This window comes from Mauremys reevesii, linkage group 5 (assembly GCF_016161935.1).
Source record: "Mauremys reevesii isolate NIE-2019 linkage group 5, ASM1616193v1, whole genome shotgun sequence".
NCBI classification, from domain to species: Eukaryota; Metazoa; Chordata; order Testudines; family Geoemydidae; genus Mauremys; species Mauremys reevesii.
This window is the reverse complement of record NC_052627.1, coordinates 105,394,657-105,410,986: the sequence shown is the minus strand read 5'-3', so window position 1 is coordinate 105,410,986 and position 16,330 is coordinate 105,394,657. Positions and strand designations below refer to the sequence as shown.

General features: G+C 39.4%; 1 protein-coding gene across 3 annotated transcripts in view; it reads right to left on the bottom strand.

Annotated features, from left to right (window-relative positions):
- The window catches only part of PPARGC1A (PPARG coactivator 1 alpha), a 480,987-nt gene that overhangs the window by 26,888 nt on the left and 437,769 nt on the right, over positions 1-16,330 (bottom strand). For all 3 annotated transcript variants that reach the window (XM_039541759.1, XM_039541760.1, XM_039541762.1), the window contains 5 exons: positions 7,941-8,135; positions 6,434-6,556; positions 5,356-5,560; positions 1,149-1,194; positions 967-1,040 (listed from right to left, as the gene is read on the bottom strand). In XM_039541759.1, coding sequence (XP_039397693.1) covers positions 967-1,040; positions 1,149-1,194; positions 5,356-5,560; positions 6,434-6,556; positions 7,941-8,135 — 643 coding nt within the window. The remainder of the gene's footprint in view (positions 1-966; positions 1,041-1,148; positions 1,195-5,355; positions 5,561-6,433; positions 6,557-7,940; positions 8,136-16,330) is intronic.

Genomic DNA, 16,330 nt, shown 5'->3' with positions numbered 1-16,330 from the left:
ACCTCCTCCTTCAGATGGTGGCAGGAGAATCCAAGCCTTAACATAATGCTGCTGCTGTGCCTCACAAAAGTTTAAGTTTAAGTAATTTATATCTCAGAGTCCGCTCTTGTACATGTTCATGAATGAAACACATCTCTACCACACTGTCCTTTAGTATTGTTCTGTGCAGGGAGGCAATAGTCTCTCTCTAAACAATGCTGGTGCAACTACACCCATGATCTTGTGCTCAGTTCTGGGCACCTCATTCCCATGATAATACAGGCAAACTGGAGGGCATTCAGAGGAAAGCAACAGAAAAATCTGAGATCTGGAGGAACTGACTTTTGTGGGCAAAAGCAAATGAGTTAAACATGTATAGCCTGGTGAAATGTCAATTAAAGGAGAACAAGATAAAAGTCTACAAATACCTGAAGGATGAAAACACCAGAGAGCAAGGAGAGGAATGATTGAGATCGCTCAAAGGAGGTATCAAGAGGGTTAATGGGATGAAATTAAGAAAAGGAAAGATTAAGATGAATATCAGAAAAACATTCTCCCAAGGAAAAAGGAAGAAACTCTGTCATTTGTGGCATTTAAATCTAGAACTGACCAAAATGTTCAATGAGGAACAGCCTTACATTAGCATCATACTGACTCAATAACACAACTTTTCCATCTGCAACCTCTGTAGTCTGTGCTATCGGATCTGTTTGAAAAACAATGCTCAGCACCACACAAATCTCTGAGGGAATGGGGAAACATTCCAGATAAATGCTTTCATTCACATTTTTCCAGAAACTGTGCTCTGCTTGTAGGTTTGAAGTCAGTTTTAAACATACCCCATGTGAGGCAACTCGATAAAAAGTTAACGCTAAACCATTAAAATTAATCCCTTGAGGACCTCCTTAACATCCCACTACACATTTCTTACCAAATAAAAAAAAGTCAGGCTTACAGACAAAAATGTTCATATTCCACATCTCTCACCTGCAGTTCCAGAGAGTTCCACACTTAAGGTTTGTTCAATAGTCTTGTTCTCAAATGGGGAACCCTTGGGATCACTGGAAGACAGGGCACATTTATAAAAACAAGCTGAAATGGAGTTGCTGTAGCCAAAATGTATTAAAGCCCCCTCCCTTTTGTAAACTTTTACATTTCTTAATACTTACTTTGGTGACTCAGGTGTCAAAGGAAGTGATAAACTTGTTGGTTTGGCTGAAGAAGGAAAAAAAGAAACTGATTATGAAATATTGTGAGACTCAGACATTTATATTAGTATATTGTTTATATCAGTGCAGGAATTCTACCTGAGTCCATTAGGGCTAAACTCCGTTTATCTGATGGCTAAATAAGAACGAGATCCATTCTGACCCCTTATTACTGGCACCTAAATTCCAACACTGATTTACATCAATTACTGAGTCTTTGAAGTATGGTATAAAGCCCAAATGCAAAGAACCTTTCAGAAAATAGAGTGGTACATGTTAACAATCAATGGAGAAATTTACAGAATATGCTGTGAAAATGTTATCTCTCTTAGATTTAATTTAAACTACAATTCACCTTTTATTTGGAAATGAGAGCAGCAGAATAACTATAAAGCACCAGGACGTTATGAATAGTCAGTTGATTTTACTTCTACAGCATACAGTTCTATATACAAGGTTGAGAATAGGTTGTTTCTGTGAGGCTGAATCAGCTATAATCCAAATTTTTGCAAGTTATTCTGCAAACTATGCTCTACCACAGATATAGTCACAGATGGTTTACACTAAATAAGTGTACAACAAAGTTTTAGTTACAAAATACAACTCTTTCGTAGTTACCATTTGTTCAGATCTGTCTTTTTACAAAGCAAACCAAGGACTAAAATATTTTCAACCGATTAAGCATTCTTTAATTGCTAATAAAGTGATTAAAAATTAAAAACAGTACTACTTGCAAATTTTAGTTTGCAGGAGTTGGATTTATTTTTAAAGGCAGTAAATGTATCAAAAACTGCTACGGGGGAGGGGGTCTTTTCTGTAAATTAATTAAGACAACATTTTCCTCTCTAGCACTCCTGCACTGCAGATCTCTTGTCCAGAGTGTGACTCTTGCATAATCTGCATTCATTCCAGGTATGGAATTCCCACTGACATCAAAGGATTTTACATGCAAATTAATTATTTCTGTAAACTCTAGAGTATTCCCAATGAGATCATTCATTTTTTAAAAGTCTACACCAATCCTCATGAGCCAGGCATTTTTTTCCTTTTATGAAAATTCAAAAAGGAAGATGAGGCACTTCTGTTCACCTTCCTCAGAAGCATCAGGAACTAGCCAGAGCCTGAGATAGGAAATTGCCCGAAACAGTCCCCTTGTCTGATCCAGTATGGCTACTACTATATACTAACTAGCGAGTTACCATGAGATGAATACGTGTTTTCTTGACATGTTAGCTAGGCACATACATATTTACTAGACAAATGTTTGTGTTCAATAAGACTTGCCAATGTCCCCAATGGCTAGCTACAGGTTTAAGTGGCTAAAAAGCATTGATATTTTCAACCATAGTGGCAAAGTTTGTGGAAGTACATCCATCCTATTAATGGAGTAAAATCTACATGGCGCTTTATAGATGACTGATCCTTCCAATGGAGAGTAAGTGCTTAAACACCCTTTGTGCTTTTGAAAAATCTCCCCCAGAGTTTCACAACAGCGAAGAGAAGTATAAAATAACATATTTTTTACAGACTGGAAAACTGAGGCACAATGACATGGAAATCTGGGACACAGCTGGGAACTGAACTCAGATGCTAGCTCTCAGACCTGTGATTTGATCCCTAGATTTAAGCAGATAGTGGCTAATTCTCAAGCAGCTCTAAACTCACTATAAACCACTACACCAGTTATTAGTTTTGTATGCTACTGAACTTGAATCTGAGTACAACAGCTATGAAGAAACACCGTCACACATAATTGTGAGGAAATATTTACTCAACATGATGCCAATTTTCTTACTGGCTATTTATTAGAGCTTCCAATTTCTATTCTATTTTAATGCCAATAAAAGTTCACATGAGCTTGCTTCCTCCTGTAGATTAAAAATGTTCAGTTTCAAAAGAACCCAGTTTCTCATGGGCAAATCTCATTGCAAAACCACAGACAAGCTCAGCTTCGATGGATTTGTGAACATTCGTGTGGGTTCACAAAGAATTTGGGATAGTGACCCTAAAGGAAAATGCCATTTGTCTCACCCCGAGTGAGTTTTCCCAGTCAACATAAATGGCACTTGAAATAAAAGAGCAAGCTCATATTTATGGAAGGAGCAAAAAGGCATTATCCAGCTTTGATTAAATGTTTGAGCAAACTATTGCTGATTTGGGAATGTGGGTTGAATTTGCAAGGCTGATTTCAAGTGCATTTGTTGTTCAAGTTGAAGTTTCACACACCTCTTGTATTTATAGTATATATGTTCTTGGTTTTGAAAGATAAGCGATGAGACTTCCACAAATGAGTGCCTAAAATTACATTTCCAAGTTCACATTTAGGCACCTGAATAAAGATTTAGGAGTGTAACTTTGCCCAGTTTTGCCCATTTTTGTTTCAGGGCTTAATTTTGCTCTCAGCTGCACCTATGCAGGACCTCTGATATTAATCGCCATGCTCTGGTGTGCCAGAGCAGTATTTAATGAAAAATTACATTTTTGGGGGGCTGGAGACTAAGCTGCAGGAACTCAAGAAAATAATATTGACAATATTGTAATATTACTAAAGCCACAGCCAACAATCAAACTCTGTTTAAACTCCCGTAAGTACAGTTCTTTGTGGGGTCTTTTCTATTATTTATTTATTATGTGTATTACTGTAGTGCCTAGGAGCCCCTCACATGGACCAGGACCCCACTGTGCCAGGTGCTGTACAAATGCAGTCCCTGCTCCAAAGAGCTTGGAATGTAAGTAAAAGACAAGAGGCACATACAGACACACTGGGGAGTATTAATCCTCCTGTTCACCTTTAGCCCAAACCCAACTTGTCTTGCATCTGTACACTGAGTTTATCAAGTTGTTTCAGCACAGTTTCAGCAGAGAGACCCATATCATCCCTGAACAATCCAGTCTGGTTTTGCTCTGAAGCAGTCTGCTAAAACCTGCAGAAAGGAGTGTCACTTGGCATTAAGCAGCCTCTTGTTTACATGAATTTGAACCAAAATGGGTAATACCACACGACCAAGGTCAGAATCTACAGCTGGGAGAAGATTAAAAGGGGAGGGGGAGAGAAGATTTAAACATAGCTGTATTAATCAGGGGTCAAAATGAGGTTTGAGAGGAGGGATGGGGTAACAGGCAGGGAAATGGGGGCAAACAAAACAAAAATAAGATGCGTATGTTTAGAACTGACACTTTAAAATATTTCTATTCCTGCTCTAACAAATCAGAGTAGCAACCTTCGGGTCAAATTCTGATTTCAGCTACAGTAGGGTAAATGCCACTCACTTCAAAGAAGTTATTCTGGATTTGCACCGATGTAACTGAGATCAGAACCTTGCTCTCTTGGAAGCACCACCAGTACATAAGTATGTGTATTTTAAAATAACAGTAACTTTAAATAAGCTCCCTTTGGGCCCATAAGCTTATAGAGTTTTTCTTTATCCTAGCTGAGGGGAGGAGGGAGGGAGAAGAGAATAGAAAATGTCTGCCAGGGGAGCGTCTTTAAGTTCTTGCATCTCTGCCACAGAAGCTACTTACAGCACCAGCCAAGCTCTTTGTACATGGGAGGATGCTAAAAGTCAACACAGATGTTTCGTTTTGGCCATAAAGAAATTTAAGAAAAAGAGAGAGAGAGAGAAGGGTCAGGCTGGTTCCTAAACCTTCAACTATTTACAAAATAAAAATACAAACTGGCATTCTCAGTGTAATAGGAATGACACATTTACTGCCTATTCAGTAGCTGCAAGAGCACTATTTATTGTCTCTTAAGGCACATGTGGCAAGTTAACAATGCCTTCATTTTTACACTGGCAAAAAGCGCATTAATGAACTGGCTTGCCCAGCTTCTTCAGATGTATAAGTACTTCTTAGTGATACAGAACTCTATGATTAAACCTCTGCGGACGGTTCAGTGTCTGTTAATTGTTTGTAAATTGGTTAAAATTTTCAGGTTCCTTTTCTAAGGGGATTGTGATTGTCTATATTAAAAAGGCTACGTTTAACTAACTTCATTGTACTGACCGTTAATTCCCTCTATGCTGAACAGCTTCTGAATTTACAGCACACAGATACCAATGCAAAGAACAGAGGAAGTACTGGGTTTTAGTGTTTTCACTGTCATTGCATTTCAGCTTCCTGCCATTAACGCCGTTGCCAAAATTACATTCTTGGGTCCCAAGCCTACCTTGCAAATGATGTGCCTGAGACTGCAGATGGGGCTTCTTTTTGGAGATGCATTTGTCTTTGCTGCTGTTCCTGGTCTCTGTTGGTTTGGTCTGAGGAGGGTCATCATTTGTAGTCAGATACTTGAGAAGCTCAGAGCAGGGACGTCTTTGTGGCTTTTGCTGTTGACAAATGCTCTTCGGTTTATTGCTCCATGAATTCTCGGTCTTAAAAACAAGGCATAATAAAAAAAAAAAAGCTAAAATTAGTGAACTGAACCTTATCAGAATGGATATAGGTTTTCTGAAGAGATGAGATTTTCAATGAAGTGTTCAGTCTAAGTGTACTAGATCTATGAGCTGTGAATAATTGTTTGCAGAACAAGGAAAGAAAATTACATTTAAAATTCCTAAATGACATTTATGCAGCTTTTTATTTCATTTCTCCTACGTTTCAATGTTCCTACTCAGCAACATGTAACTAACAAGACCCTACAGCACCTTTACTGTGAACAAAAAAATAAACTGGTTTAAACCTTAATTTGCTCCTGATTTGCTTGAGCCCAGTATTCACAACTCTCTTAAGTACCCCTAAATGCTCCGTTTTCAGTTACAGTGAATGGCAAGACAAACATTGTTTAATACAGCCTGCTAACAGAATTATGTCATTGCCAGCATTCTACCCAATTAATGGCTGAGACAGACCTTTTGCCGAGATTCCAGTACAATCTTTCTTAGGTTAGACAGCTGGTAAAATGGCAGTACTGCATCTTGGAATCATTCATAAACAACATCAGCCCATCAGCAAATTTTATTGCACCCCCTACTATTCTGTATATCAATAAAGTGGGCAAAGAGTGACAGACGGTGGGACTACCTCTTAATGCCAAGAGAGAAGGCATAAATGAACTATTCACAGCATAAAGGAGCTCGAGTGATTTTTTTTGGAACCAAATCTATAATCTGTTCTCATTTTCTGAAGCAGTTGCAGGATGCTGGGCAGATTAATACTGTACATATAGATCTACTGCTTACTCGGTTGCTGAAAGCATAAAAGTCTTAGTTACTTTTTTTGCCTTATTACAAAGATTAAGTTTGTACCTTAACAACCACAGGGCTTGTTCTGATCCTGTGATTAGTGTTTGCATGGTTTTGTGTGCTGAGACCACTGCATTCATTGTAATTTAGCTGAATGTTGGCTGGAGCCAGCAAGAGCTTCTTAAGCTACAAACACATCAGGGAAGAAGAAGGAGGGTGGGTTGGGGAGAGAAAAGTTATGCATCTGTAAGGATTAAAATAATTTATCTTATTTTGCATAGTTACTTAAAATTAGTTACATCAGTCTCTTCAAGCAGGGTATATTAACACAGAACAAAGTCCTCTAGAATCCCCAGGACAAAAAAGGGTTGATTTTTCTCTGATGCTTGCTGGCGTGTTTCCTTTTCCTGTACTGCAGTATACTGCAGTGCAGGAAGAAATTACGACTGCCTTGGTTTTCTGCAAGGCAAGGCAAAAGAGAATCTCCTCAGTGATCCATGCCAACAGTAGAACATTTATGTTCTATCCAGAAGAAAAGTCACCTTAACAGACATGTGAAATATTAAAATTAAGGTCCCGATCCTGCTCCTATAGCAGTCAATAATAAAATGATTTCAACAAGAGCAAGATCAGGAGTCAGGACTCAAAACTGCTTTTGTAAAGCAAAAGTAATGGGTTTGCACTACAAGTCCATTGACATTGGGTTCATAAGGATATGTCCACATGAAGCAGACCCATGATTGCTTTAATCTAGTTAGTATGGCTAAAAATAGCAATGAAGTCATGGCAGCATGGGCTTCATCTCAGGCTGTACAAGGGCACCGGGGGTCCTAGAAACATACTTGCATTGCTTGCTCACACTGAAGCCCAAGCTGATGCAACTTCACTGCTATTATTAGCCATGCTAGCAAAATAGCGAGCATGGCTATGCCAACCTGTGCTGCAGTCACACCTCCAAATGCAGCGCAGATGTATCCTTAGAGTGAGATATATTAAAAATTGACTATCCGTGAGGTTATGCAACTTGCACAACAGCAGGATGCTTGGGAAGCGGATGTGATGCTACTGTTTGCAGAAGGGAAGAAAGCTAAAGACAGAGAATCTTCCTTTGACACCCCACCCCTATTAGCACTATGTTGGTGCTTACTGGTCAAGTCATTGTTAAAGGCATGTCAGCTAGTGTCAAATCCAGCCAGCATTAACAGGGATCTCTTTACACATTATCAGAAGTGAAGTCTATACATACAAACAGAGCCCCAAGAAAGGAAATGTGAATTAAAAACATTACTGTTACTCATGTGAATGCAATAATAACCAAAAGTGTCAGTCTCTAAAACAAGAATCTCAAATTAAAACTTCTCTCTTCAACACATTTTTTCAATAGAAGTTCTTAACATTTATCCTGGGATTTGCCCCCCTGTCCCCTCTGCAAGTTTTAGTATTTGACTTGATTTTCCTTTGGTTTCAGTCTAAATGAAAAGTCCAAACCTTACTGTGACTACATCATACCCATGCAGCGGGTAGCCAGAGGCACATCCAATTCCTGTTAAACAGTAGGAAGGGTTCTTACTAGAGACGGCTCTTCTGCCTCCTGAGTCGGAGGGGTGCCGTCGGGCATTGGTGAAGGGCTAGCATCATTTTCATTGGTCACATCTCCATCTGTCAGTGCATCAAATGAAGGCAATCCATCCTCATCCACAGGGATACTGTCCAGTGTCTCAGTGAGAACTGCTAGCAAGTTTGCTTCATTCTCTTCATCTATCTTCTGTGTGACAAAAAAAGAGACAGAGAGAGACAGACAGATGTAAGAGAGACAGGAGAAATAAAATGGTGAATCGCTATATGAAAAGTAAAAACTTTGTCTAAAACTTGTCTTTGCAATAGCAACCTGCAACTGAGTCTCATAAAATGTCATTTTTGGCAATGAAATTATCCATTTCCGCATTTGGCGGGAGAAATCTCTTTGCAATTGCAGTGTATTGTTCCAATTTACTTTCTTCCTGAGATGATTTTTTTTAATCCAACGTTAACAACTATGGTTAAATTATCATGCACAAATTGTATTACAGAATGCACCTAAGCTACTGACATCTAATGAAGCTAGCACTGCCCAGGCTGTCTCTTTCTTTCTCTCTGTCTAGCACTGAACTCCAGTTAATTGACCTGACAAAATTACAAGAGTCACAGAATAAGACAGCTAATCAGAACACCAAAATGCATTAGTTGAGAAATTAGGCAAATCTTGATCATGTGTGCAATCTTGTGTCACCCCTCACCTCCTCCTAAAAATTCTTGGTCCAAAAACAAATACACAAGTTCCTGTTCTCAATCAGCGCTCACATTATTGATAGACTCTTTGGGTTCTTTTAAAATAAATGTATTATGCACGTTGCCGTTGAAGTTGTACTTCCCAGTTATGTAGTTCGAGTGCTCAATGAGACTATTGTATACATTTATGTAATTCAGACTGCAATTATAAAAAGTAGATTAATTCCTCATCAGATGTGGAGGTAATGTGAATTTATATTAGATATCTTATTTCCGTAACAGGACTTGTTTGTGTCAAATCAAATACATTTAAATTCCTTATATTTTAATGCAATACATTCTCAATTATCTATCTATCAATCAATCCAATAGTGTATTTGGAAAACAAGGTTTCCCAGAAAATAAAAATGTTATATATTAATTTTAGGGAGATTTGTCATATCAATTATTTATTATTTGGACTCTGATCTCACTCCCATTAAAGTCAATGAAAAGACGCCCATTGAATTCAGGGGCCTAATCCAAATCTCATTGAAGCCAATGGTAGTCTATCCATTGACATTAATGGAAATTGGGCCAGCCCCCAACACACACCTTGTCAGAGAAATTTGAGTAAACATTTTTTAAAGTTCTCACAGTTTAGAAGATCAAGGAATGGACAAAGATTGCAAGATAGAATACCAACGAGACCTTAAAAATATGTTTCTCTGTACAGAGTGTAAATTGAACAATCTAACAACAAAATATTGTCATCCCTCAGCCAACTACTAGCAAACACTGGGGTCTTGCCAGTTAAGTGTTGGAAGAGAAATCAGTGATGTGGAGTCTAGGTATTTTCTTAGTGTAACTTTTCTATTCACACTAAATGCACCAATCTTTGAACAGAGGTGGTCAAATAGCACTGAGGCAATTCCCTCTTTCAGGAAGCTCAGAGAAAATACTGATGCCGTTTTGAGAGAGCAGATCTGACCTAAGACTCTACTCTAGTTAGAAAAATTAAAGCAGTGAGAAAACTCTCTTATTGCTTGCAACTGCTCCTCAAAAAGAAACGATATCACAAAACTAACAAGACAAGTGTTTATTCAAAGACTGAACAATGCTCCCACTCTGAGAAAAAGAACTTGCAAATCTACGTTTAACAGTGCCATCTAGTGATTCCAGCATAACAACATAAATGACCACATCTTAAGCAAAACAGCAGAATCATGGGAAGAACTATAAGCATAATTCACCAGTTTATCACAGTTGTGTTTTGAGGTGAAGGGGGTGAGGAGAAGAGATGGAAGCCAATTTTTTAAAGAGAATCTTCCTCTAACTTGGGTTGTCTCAGTTGCATTGTTGAAATAAACAAGCAAAATTAAAGTCCAAATGCTGGTATATAAGGCAGCCTTTTTCCATAACAACTCTATACAACCTAATAGAATAATACCCTTTTAATTGAATATTTAAATCTACCAATAGAAATTTATAGCAGACATTCTGTACCAGGCAGATTACATTTTAAAGTCCGAAAAGAAGGTGTAAAAGCCACTCCTAAGCACATTGCCCCAAGGGGCCCCAGAGGCATTCTGCCCAGTTGACCACTTGCTCTGCAAGGAGAATGCCTGGACATTTTGCTGGTATGGTGCACCTTCACCCACTTCCCACCTCCCCTCTGTGCACAACAACCTACCAAACCCACAGCAGAGCCCTAAGTGTTACTATTTTTGAGCTGGAATGCCTCCTTCAATAATATAATGCTAGGAGAAACCCTGATATTTGCTGTTAGCTGCTTTGCGTTTGTGCTTTAAACAGACATTCAAGTGCACTGACATTCAAGAACAGAAAGTTGAGTGGACACTGCTCCTCATCATAGCAATTTCAATTAGTTTTGTACAAGTTTCAACAATCAAACACCCTAGAGAAAGCAAAGGATGTGACAAAGAGGACTCTGTTAAACAATTAATGTCACTTTCCATTATTGCTTCAGTCCCAATTTACAGAGCAAATAAATCAAAGTCACCACAGATGAAGCACACTAGCTGGCTAACACATGTCTGTTCACAAACGACATGGCAGCAGGAACACATTAGTCAGTAAAATGACATTGCAAGATAACCTTTAAAAGCTTTAACTGTGCTATTGTTCCTAATTGTCCTAAATTAGTGTTTATATAGGAATATATTTATTAGATACAGCAGGAACTGGGCTGGGGGGGAATTGGGGAGAGTGAGATGGTATAGCAGATGAACGGCTGAGTAATAATCACTAAAGTGGCAACTCTGGTTCACTATCACAGCCTGAGTCTTAGTGTTGACAGCACTAGGGAGAAGCTATGCAACAGCTAAATGCAGTAAATTCCACCGTTTTAGTGTTGCCACTTATGAGGGTCATTTTCCATACGGGCATCCAGCCTTCTAATCTCACAGAGCCTGAACCTGTGAGCTGCTCAGTACTGTCTGCAAGGCACCGAGCGCCCCTAGCTCCCATTGAGGTCAGTGGGAACTGAGGATGTTCAGCACATCACAGGAGGCACTCAGCAGATCAGTGAATTGTGCCCATAAATTCCAAACACGGTGACACTAAATTTGTACTGGCTTCCATCTAAATAAGAAACTGATAACTGCCAAGAATTACCTGAATGGACGTCTGCATGGAAGACGGAGTGGGAGGATTTACAAATACATGCAAATAGGGACTTTGTGAAAACACATTGGAATGACTGGATCCTGCTGATTACTGTGACTTTTTAAATGCATTTGCTACCAGGACAGTTATGTGCTGCTTTCCCACTTTGTCACACATGCTTGATGTTTTGCTAAAAGATCATTTGATAAAAACAGATTAGGACCAGAACATGTCTGGCCCCTAGAGGTGTGCATCACAATGGGGGAGCCAAGAAGCATGGAGTCTTCTCCAACTTATACCGCCTGTGTAACAGCCACTCACAGCAGCAGTCCTTCCACATCTCTGAGGTTAAGGACTGTTCTTGGTTAATGGCTTCCCATGGAAAGAGGCACATTGGGAGCAGAGTTTTTTAGCCACAAAGATATGTACCTGCTGCACCCCATAGCTACATTATGACAATTTACACCAGTTGAATCCGGGACTGTCTGCCGGGGCACTGCAACTCCCCACTGCTCCCAACTCATGGCTGTGGATTAATGTCACAATTAAGCCCTTAATCTTCCAATATGACTCTAGGTGGGCAAAAATCAAGCCCCTTCTCATCATTCAAATGATCAGTCTGAAGAAAACTTTGGGGCACTGTCATCATTCATTAGCTGATTTTAGTTTCTGAGGTCGAAGCATTTTGATGTGTATGAATGAGAAGTGCTACGGAAGAGGTAGGTATGATTATTATTGACTACAATAAGATCAAGCCTCACATACTATGATAGAAAAAGAACCAAAGGACAATGTGATGGAGATACTATTAGCACTGGGAAAAAAAATCTTTAAAATGATGGGCTAGATCCTCATGTTGTATAAATCTGCATAGTGTTACCAACTACAACAGAGCGATACAGATTTACACTAGCTGGGACTCTGGCCCCCTGTGTATTTAGGGACTTGTGATGTGGGGATGGTGGCGATGGCAGCTGTTTTTAAATTTAGTCTGATGATATCACTGCTGATGACATCCGTGGAGACTAGGATCCTCTTTTCAGGAAGAAGAAAGTGCAACCACACCACACCACCTATGTATCTCTCCTGGAGGAGCCATCTCCAGGAATAAAGGGGGAGCTCAGACTCCTGTCTCACTGAGTCTGTGGTCTCTATAATGAGACTGCCAACAAGTAACAAATGTGTCATAGAAGAAACTCCTAATCACCGGGACAGCCAGCTCCACCAGCCTGGCAGAATAAAGTCGGGGGGAACTAGCGGCAGGGAAATATAAGATAACTATTTGTGTGGGTAAAGAAGGCTGGTAAGGATAGTTTGCATCTGGTAGCAGCAAACCTAGAGCCGCTGGGAACTGTCATTTCAACACATCAACTCATTTCTTACAGCTGTTCGGTGGCCTGAGAGATTAGGAGTACAGTAGCACTATTACTAAATAATAATATAATAATTAATTTTTTTTCTATAACATCTGCCCGCTGAGAATCTCACAGTGCTCTACACATGTCAAACACACAACTGACCTCAGATCACATTAATGACTTTCAATGGGATTTAGGCACCTAAGAGGCATTTTTGGAAAATTTACCCTTAATCTTCACAACTGTACAAGCCAAGCAGCAAATCTGGGGGGGGGGTGGAGGGGGAAGGGGACAACACATGTGACCCTGCATGCCCGTCCCATGCATCACCTCTGCTCAGAGGTGTGTAGGGGATATCTAGTACTCATTTAGAGTACTTCTGCTTTGCCAACAAAAAGTGAGCAGGTCAGCTATTCAGTGCATCATGTTCTCCGCCTTTGTCTTTTAAACTGTACACTCCTCAGGACAAGGGCCATTTTCATTTCTTCTCTAACGGCGCTGAACAGAGAGGCAGTATTTAGCAACTCAACAGTAATAGTACTAAATAAATAAATAAATATTCATACAGCCAGCACGTCATCTGCAACCTCCCAAATAATCCCTGCATCCATTTTTAGTATCTTCTCCCAACCTCTCTTCTTTCTGATAGGAAGATATAGTGCATTATAGGACATTATAGCACTTTACTGCTGGCCACAAGAAATAGTAATGCACTATGCACAACTGAAGAGAAAGTAACATATTTTCAAAGGGATCTTTACTCAGGCTCTTAAATTGTGCCTGTAATTTTTCAGAGCCAAGTTGTATGCAAAAAACCCGTGATCTGTGCACATGCCAATCAGGTAGTCAAGTATTAGCTGTACATACAGATATTCATTCTGTACTGTCTGGAGTTCACCAGAGAAATGCTTAAACTAGTAATGAACCTGACTTGTAAAAGCATTACCAAATCTCTCCTATTTAGGCAACAGATGTCAGCTGAAAACCACAGGTACAGGCTATATCAGATAGAATCTTTCCTCACTTCCCCTTAATCTGAAACTTCTTTCCAGGTGTAAAGTTCAGCTTTTATACTATACACAAATATGGCATTTTAAACAAGTCCTCTAAATATTCTTCTACAAAAAGACACATTTTATTACTGCTAATGAGTTGTTGCAGTTCAGAAGTTTCCATTACAGACTGACAATTAAGTTTCTAACAAACTGAGGAGCTACTAATTGACTTATCCATCTCACAAACTCAGGATCCCAGCTAGCAACCTGTGACACATTTTACATCTTTTGACCAAAAATCATTCACATTTTGCAAGCCACTTAATGATTAGATTTCATTTGTATTAACTGAATATCTTTCCTCTACCTGACAGTAAGCTTCGATTTCTGAGCAACAAAAAACCAAACAACAAAACAGAAGACACAACAAACCTACAACAAAAACACAGAGAACAAGCTATAATTCTGCTGACTGTGTTAACAGGACCAATGATAAGATATTGTTATGCTGGAGCCAATGCAGTGACTGTGGACCCAATATCAAAAATTTATGGTAATTGAAACCACAGAATCTTTGGAAATGCAGTCAGTTTGACTCAGTATCAAAAGGTCACTCTATTCAATTTATACTCGATGCTGAGCACAATATTGAGAAAACACCTGAAAGCAAATGATCTTATCAGCAGTTCAGGCTTCAACATTTACTGACTACATAAGGTAATTTGCTGATTACTAAATAAATGCATTACCTATGTTTTGTACTGGTCTGGGCTCACCAGAGGGATGTTTAAACTTGTAAAGAACTTGACACTATAAAAGCATTACCAGATATCTTATCATTAACATATTAACTGCATTTCACAGTGTTGAGAACCTAGTGGAACTATCTCCTGCTCTGCGGAGACAAGAAATACAACATGCAAGAGCTACATTATGACCTCTCATGGCAAAAGCTCTGTGAAGTCCATGGCCAGAAATGTGGAATTGCAATCCAAGCGGAAACTAGGAATGTTCGCAGCATCTCCCCTTGTGGTGCACGAGAGCCCTGCCATTCAAATGCAAGGCTCTGCCCACCTCTCCTTGGCAGAGAGAGAATGGAAGACAATGGCAGGGGCTCATGGAAGGAGATAAATCTAATCAGGAGTGGTAGAGGAAAGGGGAGAGGGACAGGATGGAAGTTTTCCTTATTTCGGAGGAGGGGCTGGCAGCCTGTATTAATGTGAGTGAGTGTAGCATGCAGCATAGTGAATCTGTGAATGAAGGAAGTGGGGTCTGGGTCAGCATGGGGTGTTGATGAAGGAGGGAGCTGAGCAAGGGGGTACCACAGCTGAGAGAATTTGGGAACACCGATGAAGGTGGTGAAACTAGCCAGGCCTGTGAGAAGTATCTAAAACTGCAAGAGGCAAAAGGGTAGTTCACGCTAATGGAGAGTATCTGAAGTTACCCAGGCCAACGTCCATGCTTACAACTTAGCAACTTTCTCTGTGGAGGCATGTGGTGCCTACCATGCATGCTTCCTTCCCCACAGCATCATGGCTCCCCCCATCCACAGCCAGTAATTCATAAGAGTGACGTGGTCCTGATTGCCTAACAATGTTCCAGGTGCTTCAAAGCCATAGGCCCTGACCCAATGATCTTAAATTGAAAAAAAGGGGGAAGCGAAGGGGAAGGATAAAGACAATAATAAGATCGAAGAGGTGTGTGGGACTCTTCCCCGCTTACTCGTTTACTGCTGAAAGTGCCAACAACATTTCAGCCCAAATACTCCAACACTGTCTGTTTTTTCACATTTCTTTATTTATTTGAAGTGTGGTGCATGCCTATCCTAAACTCTGTGTGCAGTTGCAAGGAATTTTTAAATGCTCACCCACAACACATGCTTTGCTCCATATATCTGCCTGTTAGGCAGTATGTTAAGGGGAAAAGAACACCACTTCACTCTATTTTACATTGATTATTTCACATATTTAATCTATGCCAATCCTTCTTCTTGTTGGTAACGCCAGATATCTCCATAAAAATGTGCTATTATGGCATTATATACCTTCTTCTGCAACATAATCATCTCATTATTGTCATGTCACATTTGCTATATTCACAATAATTAAGGCTATGTCAGGACTTCCATCATAACCCCCATCTCCTCCTGGAGATTTACGACTCTATATAAAAATAAATTCCTTTCGGGGTGAAATTACACACAGTACACAGGTTCCCAGACGAGAAAGAAGTTTTATTTTTTTAAAACTTTGGTTCAAATATGTGGAGCCTTTTTTTGTTGTCAGAGGCATTTAAAAATGGTTTCTAATGCCTTTTAGCTTCTTTGTAAAGATCAAAATATGAGGGACACTTTGATTTGATGCCTTTTGTTTAAAAAAACAATTTAATTTGACCAAGAAATTAGCATTTTTAAAGTGTCTTATTTATTAACTACTTTTTAGAATGCTTTAACTGGTCAATGGGTTCAGCTTCATCAAATTTATGCAAACGGGTCTATTGAACAGGTATTTCAAACGGACAGATTTTAGTCCTGCTCACACAGGAATAGATAGCATATCTAGGTTTCTCTTAAACCTGTAGCGTGAATGGATCAGCATATTGTTAAAACAACTGGGCTTCCCATAAACTTTTTATTGTGATCCAGTTGGATGGATAGCAACACACCACACATTTTCTATATTTGTGGGCTGGCTTTAAGTGACTTGATGCAGACACAACAGAAAATGCTTTCA